At 40.6% G+C, this 21,429-nt stretch overlaps 1 protein-coding gene across 1 annotated transcript; it reads right to left on the reverse strand.

The window, feature by feature from the left end:
- Positions 1–341: 341 nt before the first annotated feature.
- LOC106081025 (putative fatty acyl-CoA reductase CG5065) lies at positions 342–18,188 on the reverse strand. Its single transcript, XM_013242696.2, has 11 exons — positions 18,073–18,188; positions 12,995–13,058; positions 12,616–12,901; positions 11,030–11,180; positions 10,886–10,971; positions 10,560–10,669; positions 10,301–10,499; positions 10,004–10,249; positions 813–941; positions 692–744; positions 342–621 (listed from the first exon to the last, which is right to left on the reverse strand). The coding sequence occupies exons 2-11, from the start codon at positions 13,047–13,049 to the stop codon at positions 464–466; spliced, it is 1,473 nt and encodes a 490-aa protein (XP_013098150.2). The 5' UTR covers positions 13,050–13,058; positions 18,073–18,188; the 3' UTR covers positions 342–463.
- Between the last annotated feature and the right edge of the window lie 3,241 nt (positions 18,189–21,429).

Consider the following 21,429-nt stretch of genomic DNA (forward strand, 5'->3'; position numbering starts at 1 on the left):
GTGGCGATTGGTGTACTCTCTGAAGCCGACCCAAACGGCCTTCTTCTGATTGATAAACGTTCGGCGCTCAGAGGTTATGAAGTCGAGTGGTCGGTCGATGGTGAGAATTATGGGGAGGTGTTCTGATCCCAAAGAAATGACGGCTTGCCTGTTTATGTCACTCAAGAATCAGAGATTCCGTCGGGGCCCACGGTCTTGGACGATTTGGCGCCATGGATGACATTCGTAACTTCGCCCACGGTAAATTGTGATGGCTGTCCATCGGCTCGGAGACCACGGATAGGGCGAATGGCTCCCCTCCTTGCCCTGTCACTCTCGGGATGCACAAAAAATTGTGTGTATTTTAAATTTACATAATATACAATTTATTTATTGAAATTTATAAACTCCCTTTTCCTTTTTAAACTTTGTTTTGTGAACTTCGGTCGCTTCGGTCGGCGTTTAAATAATTTAATAATACAACTTAATGAATTAATTTCCAAACAAATTTTGCCGAAAAAATAAACAACGTCAATTTAACCAATTCATTTAATATTTTAAATGTCTTATAACGCCATCGTGTTGCCGGTGTAGCCTCAATGGGTTCTTTGAAGATGAACTTTTTAAATCCACGATTAATACCTGGTTCAAAGAAAAATACTTTTAGAATAACTAATGTTCATCATTATTAAAAACTTATAATCATACACACTTTCAAAAACAGCATGGTAATCGAATGTAGGGTAACCCGCTAGAAATATGCCTCTGAAATTTAGGAATATATTTCGTAATGTAATAAGGACAAGGATACTGATTTAGATCGTTGCACTTACTTCTTATCATACTTCTGTTGATAATGGTACAATTCCCACATGCCTTCGTTGGAAAAATCATAGTATTTAACGGCAAATTCACCCACAGCCTTGCTGGTGTAATGAATCCTTCGTGTGGTTTTCAGCAACCTGTATATGAAAGAAACAAGTAAAATCTAAGTTCGGCCGAATCTTATGTAGCCTCCACCATGGAACGAATTTGTCAAGTTCTTTGGCCGATATCTCTTTATAGACAAACCGATTGGGGCCCATACTTGTTTGGCTGTTGGGGACCAAAGTGGAATTCATTATGCACCCAAATCGGTTAAGAATTGTGCCCTATAGTGGCTCAAGAAATAAAATTGGGAGATTTGTTTATATGGGAGCTCACTCTTTATTTGAATCGATAGTACGGCCTAACGGTCGTGGAGGGCAGTTTCCATCGACCTTCCCTTGACATGGGCATGCTGTTTGTATTTGAGAAGTTCGCTGGATGTCCTACACTTTATCATGGGGTTCACAATATGTTTCATGGTTTTGAGTAGAAAGGAGTTAAGGTTTACAGGTGTGTAGGCCTTTGGTGTCGCATAACTTGCCTTGCCGGGCTTGGGTATAAATACCACCCTTGCCTGTCACCTGCCAGGATTTCGGAGTGTATGCAAGTCCCATGTGAAAATATTGACCAAGTGGGGCGCCAGATAGTCGGCCTTCTTATTCCGGAAGCTTATCGGATTCGGCTATTCTAAACCTAATGTAGCGATGGTCTGGGGCTTAAGAATTCAAAAAGGGGGATCGATTTATATGGGCGCTATATCTAAATCTGAACCAATGTGGCCCTTTTGCAACCCCCAACTACCTAAATTAATAAGAAGTGCTTATTTGATCAAAATCGGTTCAGATTTAGATATAGCTTACATATATATCTTTCATCCGATATGAAATTTTTAGGCTCTACTAGTAGCCATAAATTTGGTCCGATCTTTATAAAATTTTGTACAAGACGTTCTATTAAATGTTCCAACATGTGTGCATAATTTTATCAAAATCGGTTCAGTTTTAGATATAGCTCCCATATATTGTATATCGCATTCGACCTGAAGGTTCATCTTACTAATCCGATCGCAAACCTCTTCCCTTCCGTCCAGTTTTACTTTCGTCGCCTCAATTATACCGGGATGGTATGAGCTGCTCCCATCCTCAATTCATTCTCCCATCGCCTTAAGTCTCATAACCGCAGTGACTGCCTCACACTTAATCTGTATGTCAATGGGTCGGATATCTAAAATAGTCTCCAGTGCCCTAGTGGGCATGGTCCTCATTGCTCCACCTATGCCAAGACAACATGTTCTCTGAACCTGTTGTATGGTCCTTTTGTTGGTCTAAACACGCTCCTGTAGAGCCAGTGGAGTATTCTCGGATTCTGGCCCCATTTCGAGCCAAAGGCTCGTCAACATAGTGGACAGCATCTATGAGCCTTCTATGTACGCTCCTGAATGTGACACTTCCAATTTGGTTTCCTGTCCCAAATCACTCCTAAGTATTTGACCTTGTCAGACATCGAATTCGTTTCGTTGAGGAAACGTGGTGCGTTAAATTGGCCCACCTTCGTCTTCCTCGTGAAAAGGCATATTTCAATCTTCTCTGGGTTAACATTGAGACCTTTGGGTCTAGCCTGGTCATATGTCATATGGAAAACCCTTCTGCATAGCTGGTTTGGATCCTTACGCCTTAGAAGTATTATAAAATCGTGTGCGTAGCAGACAGGTTCAATTCCCTCCTCAGTCATCATCCATATTTGACCATAATGGAATGAATGTTGGAGACCACAGTGGAAGTCATTGTGTAATATTTCAGCCAAATTGAATAAGGATTTCGCCCTTTAGCGGCTCATAAAGTAAAATAAGTAGATCGTTTTATGGGGGAGCTGCATTAGGTTATATACCGATTCAGACCATATTTGACACGTATGTTGAGGGTCATAGGAGAAGCAGTTGTAGACTTCATCCAAATCAGATAAAAATTGCGCTCTATAGAGGCTCAAGATGCCAGATCGGTTTATATGGCAGCTATATCATGATTTGAACGATTTGACGATTTAAACCATATTTTGCACAGTTGTTGAAAGTTATAATGAAACACGTCGTGCGAAATCGGATAGGATTTGCGCCCTCTAAAGGCTCAAGAAGAAGACTCAAGACCCCAGATCGGATTATATGACAGCTATATCAGATTTTGCATTGATTTTACCCGTACTTGGAACATTTGTTTGAAATCATAACAAAGCACTTCGTGCAAAATTTCAGCTAAATCGGATGAGAATTACGAACTCTAGTGGCTCAAGAAGTCAAGATTCAAGATCAGTTTATATAGCAGCTATATCAGGCTTTCATCCGATTTGAACAATACTTAGCACAGTTTTTGGAAGTCACGACGAAATACGTCGTTCAAAATTTCAGCCAAATCGGATAGGATTTGCGCCCTCTAGAGGCTCAAGAAGTCAAGACCCCAGGTGGGTTTATATGACAGCTATATCAGGTTATGGATTGATTTAAACCATACTTAGCAGAGTTGTTGAAAATCATAAAAGAACACTTCATTTACAATCCCAACTAACCTATACTTTACTACTTCGAAAGTTAGCGTGCTTTGGACAGACAGACGGACGGACATGGCTAGATAGACATAAAATGTCATGACGATCAAGAATATATAAACTTTATGGGGTCTGAGACGAATAATTCGAGGTATTACAAACAGAGTCCATCGTAGCGCAGAGGTTAGCATGTCCGCCTATGACGCTGAACGCCTGGGTTCGAATCCTGGCGAGACCATTAGAAAAAAAATTGTCAGCGGTTGTTTTCCCCTCTTAATGCTGGCAACATTTGTGAGGTACTATGCCATTTAAAATTTCTCTCCAAGTGGAATTTATCTGCATTTTGGATTAGCGGTTTGTAACCGACCATATTTAGATGCAGCTACCATATACACTGATCTTCCGTTAAATCCACATTAATTACCCCATCTTGCTGAAATTTAGCACAGTGAGTTGTGTTAGGCCCCTCGATATTCCTATCGAGTATGCTTCAGACTGGACTTTATTTGTATATTGCTGTCATATATACCGCGTTTTTTCGTCTGGTTTTCGATAATAGTCGATCAGATATATACATGTATATCCGTGGTGGTGGGCATCCATAGTTCGAAAATGGAGTACAACTCACATGTATGGGCCGTAGCTTCAAAATCATCCCTGGAGCTACTGGACCGTGTACAGAGGAGAGCGATGGCGTTGATTGGGGACAGCGGGGTATCCAACTCTATTGCCTCCCTTCATCATCGTCGCAATGTGGGTTGTTTGGCGCTGTTCTATCGGCACTTTCATGGTGTGTGTTCGTCTGATATTAGTCTTCTTATTCCTGATGTAAGGATGTATGTTAGCGATACTAGACATTCCAGGAACTCACATTGCATTATAGGGAAAATTCTTATTTCGTATGTGGAGTCGACTTCCGGCTAATGTTTTTCCCACCCACTTTGACATCCAAAGATTTGAGACAAATGTCAATAAGCACTACATCCTCCCCCCCTCCAATTCCTAATTTCCTCTCGCCAACGCAATGCACTGCATTCATAGGGGATATCCCCTGTGTGTTGGCTGACAGAAAAAACAAATAAAAAAAATATAACAGACAATATTGTTTTAAATAAAATTTGAAAACTCGCTTTTTTCTTGCCTTTAAAAAGAATGACTTGATCTTGCCTTGGGTTCAAGCCGTTTGTAAAAATTTCTACATATCTTTGAATGGCTCATATAAAACTTGTATGCTATGTGGATGTGCATTCGCCTGGGTCGCCAACGCATCAGAGACAACAAGCCAACATAAAGGGGAAAAAAACAATCGCAGCATTTTACTCTCTACGGGACTACGTCGAGTTAGTAGCAGTCAGAAAAATGTCAGTGCATTCTGGTAAAAGATTAAACGAGCCATGCAAAATCCTTTTGCAACACAAAGAGTTGACTGAATGGGGGAGAGTACAACATTCACCGTTGCAATTGCATCTCATACGTGCAACCACCACAAACGATAGTCGACGGTGACAACGGCAACAATGACAACAAAGCTATGTAAACACACACTGACACTGACCACATATTGAAATGACGCCGTGAACTGCTTTGCGTTGGTTGACTTGGTTGCATCAGAGACAATTTGAATATCCAACGAACGAGAAAGGAGCTTAAAAGCATATTATTAAAAACATAAAACGCCACATAAAACCATAATGATTAAATTTGGGGATTGCATAAAGGCAATTTCCGTTCATATAGATATATCCTATACGACGTTAAACTGCGATTTAACTTCTTGAACTTCTAGAGGTGGCGATAAAATGTCCCCTTGTGGCGTGCATTGTGCCACTTTCTCCCTTATATTTGGGACTCACAATTTATCACCTGTTCCTTAGCATATGATTTATCCAGATTTATCCGGGTCTACCTGGTACTGGTCTAAGCATTGTATCAATGTGTCGGTCCGCACATTGTTTAAAGCCCTCTCGATATCAATGCGTACCACGGGTGTGTACGTCTTGGCATCGAAGGATTCCTCTATTTTATGCACAAGCTAGTGGGGGGCAGTCTCCACCGACCTTCCCTTAACATAGGCATGCTGTTTGTATTTGAGCAGTTCGCTGGATGTCCTGCTCATTATCATGGTGTCCACAATACGTTCCATGGTTTTGTGTAGGAAGGATGTAAGGCTTACAGGTCTGTAGGCCATTGGTGTCGCATTGCCGGGCTTGGGTATAAATGCCACCCTTGTCTGCCACCTGCCAAGATTTCGGAGTGTATGCAAGTCCCAGGCACGCTGTGAAAATATTGACCAGGTGGGGCGCCAGATAGTCGGCATTCTTCTGTAATAACGCCGGAAATATTCCATCAGTTCCGGGTGACTTAAATGACTTGAAGCTCCTCAAGATTCCTTCACCATAAATTCCGTAATTATAAACCTTCGATCAACATCATTATTCCAAGATTTCTGTGGAAAATGGGTTTTAATGAAAAGCCTCAACATGTCCTCCGTTGTCTCTGTTCTCACTTCCATGTCGACTACTAAAGTTTCAGTTTGGACATGAGTTTTTGAGAGAAATTTTTTATATGGGCGGGGTCGTTAACGCTATCGACCTGTTTGCAGAAAAGCTTCCAGGAGGCACGTTTTGCCGCTCTGGTAATTTGATTTTATTCCTTCAGCCGTATGTAATACACATCCCAATAAACTTCCGCTTTTTTATGAATTCTCCCAATTCATCCAGGGTTTGTCTTGGCCTGATTTCCTTTCCCGAAGAGGACAACCACCAGTGCAGTCGTAGTCCTGTTGACATTTTCGTCAATGTCTTCTATGCTTGGACAATCTAAATTATCTTGCCCAAGTCTTCTTCTAAGTAGTCTTCCGAATTTTGCCCAGTTGGTTTTCAACTTATTACGGAAGCTTATCGGATTCGACGCTGGCCGTGCTGTTCTAAACCTAATGTATCGAAGGTCTAGAGGCTTAAGAAATCAAAACGGGGATTCGATTTATATGGACGCTATATCTAAATCTGAAATCCCAATAAACGTCCGTTTTTTTACGACGTGCTCTGTTAAAGGGTCTGCGAACCACTTTCCCAATATTGCGAATCTCGCCGGTCATCCAGGGTTTTTCTTGAACTGATTTCCTTTCCCGAAGAGGACAACTACCAACTACCACCAGTGCAGTCGTAATCCTATTGAAATTTTCGTCAATGTCTTCTATGAGTAGTCTTCAGAATTTTGCCCGGTAGGTTTTCAACTTATTCCGGATGCTTATCGGACTCGGCGCTGGCCGTGCTATTCTAAACCTAATGTATCGATAGTCTGCGGCTTTAGAAGTCCAAAAGGGGATTCGATTTATATGGGCGCTATATCTAAATCTGAAATCCCAATTAACTTCCACTTTTTTACGACGTGCTCTGGTAAAAAGTCTGGGAACCACTTTCCCAATATTGCGAATCTCCCCGGTCATCCAGGGTTTTTCTTGAGCTGATTTCCTTTCCCGAAGAGGACAACTACCAACTACCACCAGTGCAGTCGTAATCCCATTGAAGTTTTCGTCAATGTCTTCTATGCTTGGACAATCTAAATTATCTTGCCCGAGTCTTATTCTGAGTAGTCTTCCGAATTTTGTCCAGTTGGTTTTCGACTTATTCGGCCCTGGCCGAAACCGATAAGCGATGGTCTGGGGATCTGGGTCTGAGGCCTTAAGAAGTCAAAACGGGGTATCGATTTATATGGACGCTATATCTAAATCTGAGTCCATGTGGCCCTTTTGCAACACCCAACTACCGTAATAAATAAGAAGTGTTTGTTGCAAAATTTCAAGTGGCTAGCTTCATTGGTTTGAGACGGACGGACGGACATGGTTAAATCGACTCCGAATGTGCAGACGATCAGAATATGTATTACGGTGGGTCGATTTTTTTAAATCGTATAGCAAAACTAGGCTATAAAAGACATTATAGTTAATGTCCCAACCAGTGTTGCTGTTTTTGGTAGGATCCCACTAAAATTGGTAGGTTTTTATTCTCTTGGTAGGTTGGTAAGCTGGTCTCAATTTTTGGTAGGTTTTTCCAACACATAAATACCAAGTTAATTACTAAAAAAATTGCCGCGGATAACGAATTTTATTTTGCTATTTTTTAGATATCGTTTTTATATTCTTTAAAAATCGAATTTTTTTGAGACACATATTACTGTGCAATGATGCTTATAAAAACGTGATGTCGGTAGGCTAGAGGATGCGTGCAAGACTACTGAACATGAAATCATGAGTTCATATCACACGGCGGCAAAAGTAACAAAATTGGATTTTAGGGTATTAGTAGAGAGAGAGAGAGAGACAGAGAAAAAACCTGAGAAAATAAAAACACCATCACACCGAAGCTGTGCAGCAAAGCACATGTGGTGGCTGGTTAAATCGGTTTTTGTCTTCCTTGTGGACATATTATTGTTATTGTTATATGATGACTTGCAAAGAGTGCCTTTCAACAACAAATTTGTACTTTGGGTCGTTGAAATTCAAAATAAATTGTTGCAGGAAAATTAACAAATTTCGGTGTCGTTTTTTCGGCAAAAGTTGTTGTTTTTCAAAATTATTTTTATCTGTGTGTATTCGTTAAGAGTGCAGAATAAAACCATGGATTTTTATACATGGCGTCTCACTGCTTTACATTTTAGAAAAAAAGGGCACAGTAGTTCATTGAAATCGGGTAAAAAATATACGACATTTATGAACTCAAGATTTCTTATCGGCAGATCGGTATCAATGGTGCTATATCAAGATATAGGCCGTCTTTGAACTTTGGGCAATAGAGTGATTTCAACAAATGGCGTTTAGTATGTATAAATTTTTTTTTAATGGAAATGTATAATTTCATGTGTTGCAAATGGAATAGCAAAATAATCAACTCTTCGGTGGTGTGTATAGAAACAGATACCACATTTTTGGCTTATAGAACATTTGGTAGGATTAATTTTCGTGAGTGACAACACTGGTCCCAACATGTGTGTATAAGTTTATCAAAATCGGTTCAGTTTTAGATATAGCTCCCATGTGTATCTTTCATCCGATATGACATTTCTAGGCTCCAGTAGCCATTATTTTTGGTCTGATCTTTACAACATTTTTCGCAAGATGTTCTATTTAATGTTCCCACGTGTGTGCATAATTTTATCAAAATCGGTTCAATTTTAGATATAGCTCCCATATATATCTTTCAGACGTTATGACATTTTTAGGCTCTAGAAGCCATAATTTTGTTTCCATCTTTACCAATTTTTGCATAAGACGGTCTATTTAATGTTCCAACATGTGTGTCTGATATTATCAAAATCGGTTCAGTTTTAGATATAGCTCCCATATATATCTTCCATCCGATTTGACATTTTTAGGCTCTTGTGATGATTTTTATACCCTCCACCATAAGATGGTGGAGGGTATAACTACTCGAAATATTCGTCTGAGACCCCATAAAGTATATATATTCTTGATCGTCGCGACATTTTATGTCGATCTAACCATGTCCGTCCGTCCGTCTGTCTGTCGAAAGCACGCTAACTTCCGAAGAAGTAAAGCTAGCTGCTTGAAATTTTGCACAAATACTTCTTATTAGTGTAGGTCGGTTGGTATTGTAAATGGGCCATATCGGTGTATGTTTTGATATAGGTGCCATATAAACCGATCTTGGGTCTTGACTTCTTGAGCCTCTAGAGTGCGCAATTCTTATCCGATTGGAATGAAATTTTGCACGACGTGTTTTGTTATGATATCCAACAACTGCGCCAAGTATGGTTCAAATCGGTCCATATCCTGATATAGCTGTCATATAAACCGATCTTGGGTCTTGACTTCTTGAGCCTCTAGAGTGCGCAATTCTTATCCGATTGGAAAGAAATTTTGCACGACGTGTTTTGTTATGATATCCAACAACTGTGCCAAGTATAGATCAAATCGGTCCATAACCTGATTTAGCTGCCATATCAACCGATTTTGGGTCTTGACTTCTTGAGCCATTAGCGTGCGCAATTCTTATCCGATTGGAATGAAATTTTGGACGACGTGTTTTGTTATGATATCCAATAAATGTGCCAAGTATGGTTCAAATCGGTCCATAACCTGATATAGCTGCCCTATAAACCGATCTTGGGTCTTGACTTCTTGAGCCTCTAGAGTGCGCAATTATTATCCGATTGGAATGAAATTTGCACGACGTGTTTTTTTATGATAACTGTGCCTAGTATAGATCAAATCGGTCCATAAACTGATATAGCTGACATATAAACCGATCTGGGATCTTGACTTCTTGAGCCCCTAAAGGTCGCAATTATTATCCGATTTGCCTGAAATTATGTACTACGGATTCTCTCATGACCATCAACATACGTGTTTATTATGATCTGAATCGGTCTATAGCCCGATACAGCTCCCATATAAATCGATCTCTCTATTTTACTTCTTGTTTATTTCATTCATTCTAAACAACCCGCCCGCTTTATAGAGTCGCAGATCTATATTTCAAGGTGTTATAAACGCAATGACTAGATTAGGATGTCCCCACTCTATGGTGGTGGTAAAAAAAGGTTTGGACTAATTACCTTTTTTTATCTGTGCGTGGTCTAACCTAAAATTTTTACTTACATGGGTTGTCTGTTGGACAGTACCAATAGCAAGTCATATATACATGCCATTGGTATATGGACAAAAAATACCCAAAGCAGATACCAATACATGTTGTCCGTCATCCGGGTTGAGGGGGTCCACACACAATGCTGGAATGGATTGGCATCGGTCTTTTGTGCAGATATTAGGGCACTTTGGTGTAGCGAATATTTATACAAGCTTCTGGGTGCAAAATTCCTTATGACGAGAGGTACCTTTTTCTTTCTACAAGTGGAAATAATTAAGGAAACTTTTAATTAAGGTACTTTCACTCACTCCAATGTCTCCATAGTGCACTTGGAAGCATTTATAATGGTCAAAGATGTAATAATATCAACTGGCATTAGAGATAAATTTAATTCTCCTTTGCAGAATGTCATTTGTGAGATTCCCAATGAAAGTGTGGCCATAAGTCCCATGGGGCCGTTTAAATTATCAAAGAACCCTGGTTCAGGTTCGCAATATGTGGGAGATACTTAAGAGGGAAAGAAATCATATTTATTTTGTATGCTACCAGAAAAAGGCACTGACTTACCAACTACTGGTCTTAATATAGACACCGGCAGTTGATCCGAATGGTCACTTATAATCTGTTCAGCCAGGTTTTTACTAAACGAGTAGGAATTGGGGAAAAAGTCGGTGTATCTAGAAAAACATTCCAAATAATTAAGTTTGTACAGTGTCATATACATATCTTTCTTTGAGATGTGGCAAGAGGCACTTTTTTTCAAATATTTAAAATTAAAACTGGCCAATTTCTATTTGAGACTCTGTAAATTGTTATTTCTTTACAAAATAATTTCTCCTATCTTCATTTCAAAGTCAATTAAACACCAATTCTTGCTAATTGCTTTTACTTACTTGTTTTTCAATATTTCCAATGTGTCAACTTCAAACGTCTCGGCAATTTTTATGGCTTTCCTCCAATCATTTGGCAATGTGTAAATCTGTAATCAAAAATTATAAATTTTTTTTAAAAGCTCCCATTCGAATATGCAAGCGTACCTTCTCTTCAATATATGTTGCCTTGGGATATACATAGGCTGTGGAGACATGGACAAAAGCTAATAAATTCTTCATTGTATGAGCGATTTTAACCAGTTCATAGGTGCCTCTGGTATTCATTAATATCGAACTGCGTAAATCATTATCAAATCTAAACGGAAAGATGTGCAAAATATGAGAGAAATATTCGATTAAATAAATAATTGAAAAAATTAAACAAGTGAATAGGTATTAAGCTCGACCGGGCCGAACATTGGATACCATATGTAAACTAAACCAACATTCTTCATAATCCGGTGAAAAATGCATTATTTATGATCCGATTTGAACCAAATTCGGCATTGACATTGAGTGGTCTAATAAATACAAGTCATTGATCAATTTTGCTCAATATTGGTCTTTTTGGCAGCTATATCCAAACATAGATCGATCTGAACCATATATGTGGACAAGGAGGCCAAAAAGCCCTACATAAGTCACTGTGTCAAATTTCAGCGAAATCGCATAATAAATGCGCCTTCTGTGGGGCCAAGTCTTTAAATCGAGAGATAGGTCTATGTGGCAGCTATATCCAAATGTAGACCGATCTGGGCCATTTTCAAGAAAGAAATCAAGAAGCCTAACACAACTCACTGTACTAAATTTCAGCGAAAATGGACAAGAAATGCGCCTTTAATGGGCCCAAGACCTTTAATCGAGAGATCGGACTATCAGGCAGCTATATCCAAATCTGCACCGATCTGGGTCAAATTGAAAAAATATGTCGAAGGGCCTAACACAACCCACTCTCCAATATTTCAGCGAAATCGGACAATAAGTGCGCCTTTTATGGGACCAGACCTTAAATCGAGAGATAGGTCTATATGGCAGCTATATCCAAATGTGGACCGATCTGATCCACATTTCAAGTAGGATATCTAGAAGCCTAACACAACTCATTGTCTCAAATTTTAGCAAACTCGGATAATAAATATGGCTTTTATGGGCCTAAGACCTAAAATCGGCGGATCGGTCTATATGGGAGCTATATCAAGATATAGGCCGACATAGCCTATCTTCGGACTTAACCTGCCTATAAACAAAAAAAGAAGCTGTGCAAAGTTTCAGCTCAACAGCACTATTTTAAAGACTATAGAGTGATTTCAACAGACGGACAGAGGGACAGATCAAGAATATATATACTTTATAGGGTCGAAAATGGATATTTCGAGGTGTGCAAACGGAATGAAGAAATGAATATACTCCCATCCTTCGATGGCGGGTGATGGTAAGGGAAAACAAGTAAAAGCGTGCCAATTTCGGCCGGGCAGAATTTTGGGAATCCACCACCATGGATTCTACTGAAATATGGGAGCTATATCTGGTTATAGACCGATTTGGACCGTACTTGGCACAGTTGTTGAGAGTCATAACAGAACACTATAAGCAAAATTTCAGCCAAATCGGATAAAAATCGCGGCTTGTAAGGGCTTAGGAAGTGAAATCGGGAGATCGGTTTATATGGGAGCTATATCAGGCTCCATGCAAAAGTATTTTAATATATTTATAATACTTAAAAATTTTAGGTATTTGGTGTCTGCACTTACCTTACATTAGCAGCTTCATGAAATATGATGTTGACAGTTTTCAGGCGCTCTAGATCCTCCTTGCTAATGCCCAGATTTAAATATTGACAATTGCCAACTATGGGAACTAATTTATCCATTACATGAGGGTTTTCCTGTCGAATACGTTCAAAAATCAATTCTTTTTTGTAATCGTTCAAGCGATCCTGAGCCGTTTTATCCTTTTTTGGTCGTACCAGCATATAAATTCTCTTTATGCCTGAACAATCACGCAAAAGCTTTTCAATAAGACATTTGCCTAGAAAACCTAATTTGGCCAATAGAAAAATAAAGTCATTTGAAGACAATTGATTGATTGATGCTGTTGCAATGTCAATTAATTTATCTGAATGTCATTTACCTGTTCCGCCGGTAACAAATATCTCCTGATTATCAAAGGATTGTTTGATATCCATTATGGAGTGCTTGAATAAAAGAAAGGGTGTGAAAGTTTTAATAAAGTTTTATATTTGTAAACATAACTTTTGTAGAAACAAGCTTGAGGTCTTCAGATTGGTTTTCTTTATTTATTCATTCAATATTTCGCCTACCTGAACTCAACAGTAGTTAAAATGAACTAAATTTGAGCAATATTGAACTTCATGTTTAACCACTAAGCCTGTTACCGGCCTATTGTGTGCTCTAAATACTATAGAGTAAGCTCGAAAAAGAAAATGTAAGTCAGGAATTCAGTGCTACTTTCAAAATCCTTAATTGTTTTCCATATCACGACCTTAAGTTGTTTCATGATTGGTATTGTGTCTCCACCTAAGTACCAATATATGTTAGCCGCAAAAGCCGGGCAATGACGTAGGATATGCTCCAATGTCTTATCATCTTCCACGAATACCCTTCATAAGTTATCACTTGCTGCCCCGATTTTGCATAAATGAGCTCGTAGTCCTATGTGTCCCGTTATGATACGGAAAGCTATACTGGCCTTTCTCTGACTTTCTTTCAGTAATAGCCTTGTCTTTCACGATCCGGATCTCCCTATAGTTTTCGCCGCCTTACCGATCGTTTCGCTGTTCCGTAGTGGTCGTTTGTCGACCACACCTTTAACTCGGACTGCGTCGACCCGTAAGGCTTTGGGTTAACCAAGTTTATGCGTCGGCCCGAAAGGCTTTGGGCTGACCAAATTTATTGACGGCAGTTCTCTGAACTTCACTGCCAAATCGCTTTCTCATTCCCAATTACTCCGCTATGCACCAAAACGATGCGCGGGTGCATGCGTGCCATCCTCATGCAAACCGTAAATCTCCTTCTTACATTTCAAGACTGTTCGTGATCTTGCCATCCGGGCTGTTATTGCCCTTATGGCCCGTTTACTGTCCGTTAAGATGTTTATACTCGACGTCCTCGCGTTAATACCACACCACCTCACTTATCCGGGATCGGCCGGATCTCCGCCTGCATGACCTTATTATGGTCAGGCAGTTTAAAACAGATCTCAGGGACTGAGGTCAGGTTCCCAGACCCACTTTGTCCTCTAGCTTTGATCCATCAGTGTAACATGATCTTCCAGATAGAATACTAGGGTTCCTTCAATCCAAGATTGTGCCGACGGCAGCGGTGCCTCGGACTCGACTTCAAGGTTCATCTCAGGTATCCGATCAAAACCTCTTCCCTTCCTTCAAAGTTTCCTATCGTCGCCTCGATTATACCGCGATGCTATCAACAGCTCCCATCCTCAATCCATTCTCCCATCGTCTTTAGTCTCATAGCCGCAGTGGCTGCCTCACACTTAATCTGTACGTCAATGGATCGTATATCTAGAATAGTCTCCAAAGCCTTAGTGGGCGTGGTCCTCATCGTTGCGCCTATGCCAAGACAACATGTTCTCTGAACCTACTGTTTGGTCCTTTTTCTCCATAGTAGTCCACAAAATTACTGAGGCGTAAGTAACTATTGGTCCAATCACGCTCTTGTAGTGCCATTGGACTATCTGTACGTCAATGGGTCCGATATCTAAAATAGTCTCCAATGCCCTATTGGGCGTGGTCCTCATCGCTTCGTCTATGCCAAGACAACATGTTCTCTGAACCTATTGTATGGTCCTTTTTCTCCATAGCAGTCCACCAAACCACTGAGGCGTAAGTAAGTATTGGTTCAATCACTCGGATTCAGGCCCCATTTCGAGCCTACGGCCTTTCTACATAGTGCCCAACATCTGTGAGCCTTCTCAGTACGTTCCTGAATGTGACACTTCCAATTCAGTTTTCTGCCTAAGATCATACCTAAGTATTTGACCTTGTCAGATATCGAAATCGTCTTATTAAGGAAACGTGGTGCGTTAAATTAGCCCACCTTCGTCTTCCTCGTGAACAGGCATATTTCAATTTTCTCTGGGCTAACATTGAAACCTCTGGGTCTAGCCCAGTCGCATGCCATCTGCAAGACCCTTTCGGCGCTACTGCATAGCTCGTTCAGATCCTTACCCCTTATAAGGAGTATAACATCGTCTGCGTATAAGACGGGTTCAAATCCCTCCTCAGCCAGCATCCGTAATAGGTCATTTATGGTGGTCACCCATAAGAGTGGTGATAAAATGCCCTCTGAGGCGTGCCTTGTGCCACCTTCTTCCTTATATTTATGTTATGGGACTCAGAATTTTTCCACCTGTTCCTTAGCATATGGTTTATCCAGTCTCTAAGGGACGGGTCCATCCGGTACTGGTCTATGGATTGGATCAGTGTGTCGTTCCGCACATTTTTAATCATCAAACTCACTCAACTCCTTCTGGCTGCTAGGACACACAAATCAGATGCTCAATAGTCTCTTCTTTCTCGATGTCCTCACAGCTTCTGCAAAAGTAGTCACGTTCTTCACAGGTATATATGACATGCTGATACAAGCAGAGTATATCTCCCCAAAACCAAGGAACCAGTTTATATGACATAGCTTGTAATTCAACCAGTGATATATCATCAGGGCCTGCGAATTAAAGTAGTCGAAACTTCTTATCCCCCAAAGGATTTTCGGCTCAGACACAATTTCCCTAATAACCTCCGACGAAAGGATACCAGTGACAACCTCTTCCGGTGCCACGTTGTCCGTTTGACGAGTAGTTCTAGTGTTTCCTCACAAGACATTGTCCATAGATTCTTTGACTTCTGAATATACCCCACCGTAAAAGGTCTCGAGGACAGAATCTTCTTTAGCCTAGGGGCCTCAGATGTATCCTCCACGCAGCTTCAGAATTCTATCTAGGATTTGTTCTGAGCCTTTCTCAGCTCGCCCTTATATTTTCTTAGCTCAGCCTTATAGATGTTCCAGTCGTGTGGTGCTCTTGTGGCCTTCGCTCTGTTGAAGAGTTTTCTGCATGATTTCCTTAGACCAGCCAGCTCTGGGGTCCACCATGGTGTTCGCTGTTTGCCCATTGGCTTGGCACTAGGACATGCTGTCAAAAGCGAGTCATTCAGGGCGGCTTGATCATTATGCCCATATGCTGCGCAGTTGCCACTTCCTTTTCGAGTCTAGAAGGAATAGACGTGCAGAATTTGTGCCGAAATTTATCCCAATCCGCCTTTCATCTGTCCTTACAATTGTGGAGATTTATCTGTAGAAACTGGACCATAGTCAGGAGTCGGAATTTCTATCACTGTTGTGTTAGCTTCGTCTTCTCATTCCACCAGGAGTTCATCCTCACAAGATTCGTTAGAACTTGTCATGATGAGCTTCCGTACGCATCCAGTGTCAGGTGAGGAAGCTGTGGAACCACTCTTCCTCAGAACACTGGATACTTGGGTGTGTGGACGATTTCTCCTTAGATGCTTTACTAACTGCTGCTGTCGAAGTACTTTTTGAGTTCTGTACTTCCCAGCTGGCGCATACCTTGAGCCCAGTCCAACTTTGTGACCCAACCACACAGGGCTTGTCAGGTCCCGTTTCGATGCCATCCCATTCTGTCTCGATTGTGGCAGGGGGATTTTCAGTCTCCTGCAATCCGCCAGACTTTAGCGATGTGGTCGATAGTTCCTCAGGCAAGTGTTCCGCAATAACTGCTATGTCGTCTCCTGGTACCCCAACCCCACCGCTTCTATAGACCTTCAGTTTCAACTTGTTAAATCCGTAGGATACAACCCCTTCAGACTTGTTGAGGTCTGCAAGATAGCCGGAGTTTAGTACGAATACTGCATGTCTCCGGGCACCATCAACCTCATCCAATCTTCCAGTCGGTGGTTGAAAGATTGGGATTACATTACCTTAGTCTTCCAAGTATCGATTCAGGATCTGAGGGATTTTCAGTCTCCTGCAATCCGCCAGACTTTAGCGATGTGGTCGATAGTTCCTCAGACAAGTGTTCAGCAACAACTGCTGAGTCGTCTTCTGATTCCCCAACCCCACCTTTTCTATAGACCTTCAGTTTTAACTTGTTAAATCCTTAGGATACAACCCCTTCAGACTTGTTGAAGTCTGCAAGACAGCCGGAGTTTAGTGCGAATACTGCATGTCTGCGGTCACCATCAGCCTCAACCAATCTTCCAGTCGATGGTTGAAAAATTGGGATTACATTCCCTTAGTCTGCCAAGTATCGATTCAGGATCTGAGGGAATCCTTGGTATCCAAGCATGCGCCATTGATCGAGAAGGAATATCTTCCTTCTTGACTTAATCTAGTGCTGCAACTGGCCAGATTTCACCAATCATTTTTAGCGCACAACGATACATTTCAATTGAGCGTTGATCGCCGAAGGCAATTAGTCTGTATCGGTCCCCATACCAGCCTGCATCGTCACAAACTGGAGGATACCCAGGAAATTCCGCAAGGACATCGGAGTATACTGATGATAGTCCATTGACTATCTCACTCCAATTAGTCCTATGTATGCAGCCCTGTTCTTCTCCGTTGTCGACAACTGTCATCACCGAACTGTCCCTAGCGACATACACAAAGGTTCTTGGACCCATCTTACTGTAGTTCGCCCTAGTTCTTTTAGACATGAGATGCCCTCCAGGTGACCGCAGCCTTTTGGCTGACTGAGGTGCAGTTTCCGAATCTATCATTTCTGAATCAATAATAAAATCATTTCAGATGTTAAAAGCGTTGCTTTTGTTTTGCACTACACTGTATGTTCTTCTTCAACCACACTACACATACTGTTCAGAAGGGTTCGTGTTTAAGATGTCATTCGCGTAACTTTCTTCCAACATTCACATAAAAACTTAGTTAATTTACTTAAGTTCCATGGTGGTTTGGTCCCGCGAGTATTTTCTGATTTGTATGCTTCGCTTTCAATTTTTTTGGGTTTTTTTTCTTTCTTAGTTTTCAAAATATTTATTAATTTATTAAAATTGTATTTATATTTATTAAAATATTTTCTTTATATTCCTTTTCAGCTTTGATGACAGGTGAGTTTTATCATATTTTATAACATTATTTTCTTAATAATTCCCTTAGCATAGTTCGTTGGTTTTATTTACAAAACATCCTTTTCACCTTTTTTCAAAAAAAAATGGAACCCTTTTTTGTGTTATTATTCCGCGTTTACAGATTTGATTTGCTAAACGCACAGTCCGAAGACTTTCTGAACATGAACGTTGTAATTGAAGACAAGTGCACTAAACTAACAATTTTACCACACTTATTATGTGCATTAAAATTAATACTTGTAAATAGCAAACAAAAAATCAAAAATTCCATTTCACAACTATGGAATTATTGACAGAGTAAACAAATTCACGTATAATGATTGTTTTATTTAAATTTCATGACAATGCCAAATAGCTTACACAATATATATACTATGTACATACCTACCCATCGATCGCACTCCGACTGTATAATACCCCATACCTACGCTATAAGTACAAAGTGGGTACTATATCTAATTCTGAACCAATTTTGATGAAACTCGGTGGATGTTTTCAGATGGGTTGGGAAACAATCCGTATCAAATTTGAAGCAAATATGTTCAAACTGTAATAACTACGGTTGACAGAATCTGACGAAGGTACATCTAAATTTGAACTGATTTCGAGCAAACTTCTTAGATATTGTGGTAGTCGTCGAGGAAAGCGTTGTGCAAAATTTTGATAAGATTAGTCAATAAATGCGCTTGCAGTGGCTCTTGAAGTGAAAATCGGCCGTTATACATATATGGCAGCTATATCTAAATCTGGACCGATTTCTGTGAAACTCGCCAGTAATATTAAGAGTCATAAGAAAATCCTTACTGCCAAATTTCGAGAGAATCGGTTAACAAATGAGCACTTTGTAGCAATATTTCTTAAAATCGGACGACATATATATGAGAGCTATATCTAAATTTGAACCGATTTCGAGCAAACTTCTTAGATCGAGGAATGTGTTGTACAAAATTTTGGCAAGATTGGTCAATAAATGCGCTTGCAGTAGCTCTAGGAGTGAAAATCGGGCGATAAATATATATGAGAGCTATATCCAAATCTGAACCGATTTGTATGAAATTCACCAGTAATGTCGAGAGTCATAAAAAAAATCTTTTCTGTCAAATTTCGAGAGAAGCGATTAACAAATGAGCACTTTTTTGCAATATTTCTCAAAATCGAGCGACCATATGGATAGGAGCTATATCAAAATCTAAACCGATTTGTTCCAATTCCAAAAGGGTTCGTCTCTACGCCAATAAAAATATGTGTGTTTGTAGTTTGTACACAAATTAACAGGGACAGAGTGGGTACCCCGGTAGCCGAGTTGGTAGTGTGCTTGGATTACCAGTGCAGGGGTTAGTGGGTTCGATTCCCGCCAGAAGCCTTGGTCTGTCGCTACTGTGGTAACACAATGGACTTAAAATTGTCTAAGTGAATATGTAAAGGAATGTCACTCTTCCCTAACCTAACCTAATTTAACACCGACAGACAGACGGACATAGCTAAATCGAATCAGAAAGTGATTATGAGTCCATCGGTATACTTATCAATGGGTCTATCTCTCACAAACAAATGGGCTAAGTTATAATACCCTGAGCCTCAGTAGTGGTGTAGGGTATAAATATAATGTTGTCGTGTATTTTGCGGGAACTGAATTTTTGAATTTAAATCGTACTAATTGCGAAAACGCCTCTGTCATACAATTACCACATTAACAATGCTCGACAACCCTTTCTATTAGCTGTACTTTTTCCCAATGCATGTGTTTTTGTGTAATGACAGATTTTTTTTCTGTGACAATTACACTATTTCCGTGGTAGACATGTTTCTGTGCATCTGTTGGAAGTTGTATTGATGGCTTCGAACGCTAGCCAACGGCAACGGCTCTCGCTGTTGCTCCGTGTGCCCAGGTTCGAATCCTGGCCGGGCTCTGCCGATTTTTTTTCATTTTCAAGTTTTTTGCCTGTTAGGGCGAAGATTATTAAATTTTAAAATTTTTGTTTGTCTCTCTTTCGAGACGAGCTCAATTATCGGAGATTTTCTTTGCAAATGGAAAAGAAAAGCCAGAGATAGCGACACACAACAATCACTATGGGACGCGTTTCGTTTTCGGTTAGAAGACTTTTTAACCATATTAGGTGTGATGGCTTCAAGGGCCGGGGAAATGTTCCCGCCGGGGTTTTAACCCAGGCTTTCGGAATCATAGGCGGACATGCTAACCTCTGCGTTACGGTGCCCTCCTAACTAATGGTGGACAAAAAGCGAAGGTCCTCTGGCAAAGTCTAACTCTTTTTTTGTACTTGGCGGTATATAGTCACCACATTTCTATTTTCTACGCAGCAGGCCTCGGATCATTATCCTGTTGGAACCAAATGTTCTTTCCTAAGTTCATTTGTTATGCTCTTTGATGTAGATTTTGTTTCAGAGTGTTTAGATAACCACACAGGTCCATTTCTAATTTCCCTTCCCCCGTGCTGCCATACACCTCTATAACATAAAAGCATATCCGCCATGTTTAACCGTTAGATCCAGGTTTTCTTTACTTTACTAAGTGTAGTTACTCTATTACGCCAAACTAGGTTAGGTTGAAAAGAGGGTTCAGATATTAATCCGTCCCATGTCACTCTGGACATATACTTAAGCCAGTAATCGGCTTGCTGTGCGCTCTAAATACTAAAAAGTAACCCCGAAAAGAATATCTAAATTAGGAATTCCTTTCTACATACAAAATCCTTAATTGTTTTCCATACCACGCCCCTAAGTTGCTTCATGTCTGGTATTGTGTCCCCACCTTAGTACCGGTGTCTGTTAACAGCGCACACCGGGCAATGACATAGATAATGCTCCAACGTCTTATCATTTTCACCACATGCTAGTACTTGCCGCACCAATTTTGCATAAGTGAGCTCGTAGTCTCTATGTGTCCCGTTATGATACCGAAAGCTATACTGACCTCCTTCTTACTTTCTTTCATTAATAGCCTCGTATTCTCATGGTCCGGAGATCTACCCATAGGATTTTCGCCGTCCCACCGATCGTTTCGCTGTTACACAGTATTACATGCGCTTTCGTCAATCACGCCTTTAACTCGGATTGCTTCGACCCGAAAGGCTTTGGGTTAACCAAGTTTATTGACGGCAGTCCTCTGACCTTCCCATTTACTCCACTATGGCCCGGCACCCAAACAATGCGGATTATGCCATCCTCAGAGAAAGCATTAAACTCCTTCTTACACTGCAAGACTGTTCGTGACTTTACCGTCCTAGTTTTTATTGCCCTGATGGCCAGTTTACTGTCCGAAAAGACGTTCACACTCGACGTCCTCGCATGAACACCACTCCACCTCACGCATTCCGTGATCACCCGGATGTCTGCCTGCAGGATCGTATTATGTTCAGGCAGTCGAAAACAGATCTCAGTCTCTGGGTTCTCAATGTAAACCCTC

The sequence above is a fragment of the Stomoxys calcitrans genome, chromosome 5 (assembly GCF_963082655.1).
Source record: "Stomoxys calcitrans chromosome 5, idStoCalc2.1, whole genome shotgun sequence".
Taxonomy (NCBI): Eukaryota; Metazoa; Arthropoda; class Insecta; order Diptera; family Muscidae; genus Stomoxys; species Stomoxys calcitrans.

Bases quoted from the DNA above. Each gene is read 5' to 3' on its own strand.
- LOC106081025 (XM_013242696.2), bottom strand. From the start codon at position 13,049: ATGGATATCAAACAATCCTTTGATAATCAGGAGATATTTGTTACCGGC. The intron at 10,972-11,029 runs GTACGCTTGCAT...TTTTGATTACAG, and splicing joins CAACATATATTGAAGAGAAG to ATTTACACATTGCCAAATGA. The intron at 10,670-10,885 runs GTAAGTAAAAGC...ATGTTTTTCTAG, and splicing joins TTGGAAATATTGAAAAACAA to ATACACCGACTTTTTCCCCA.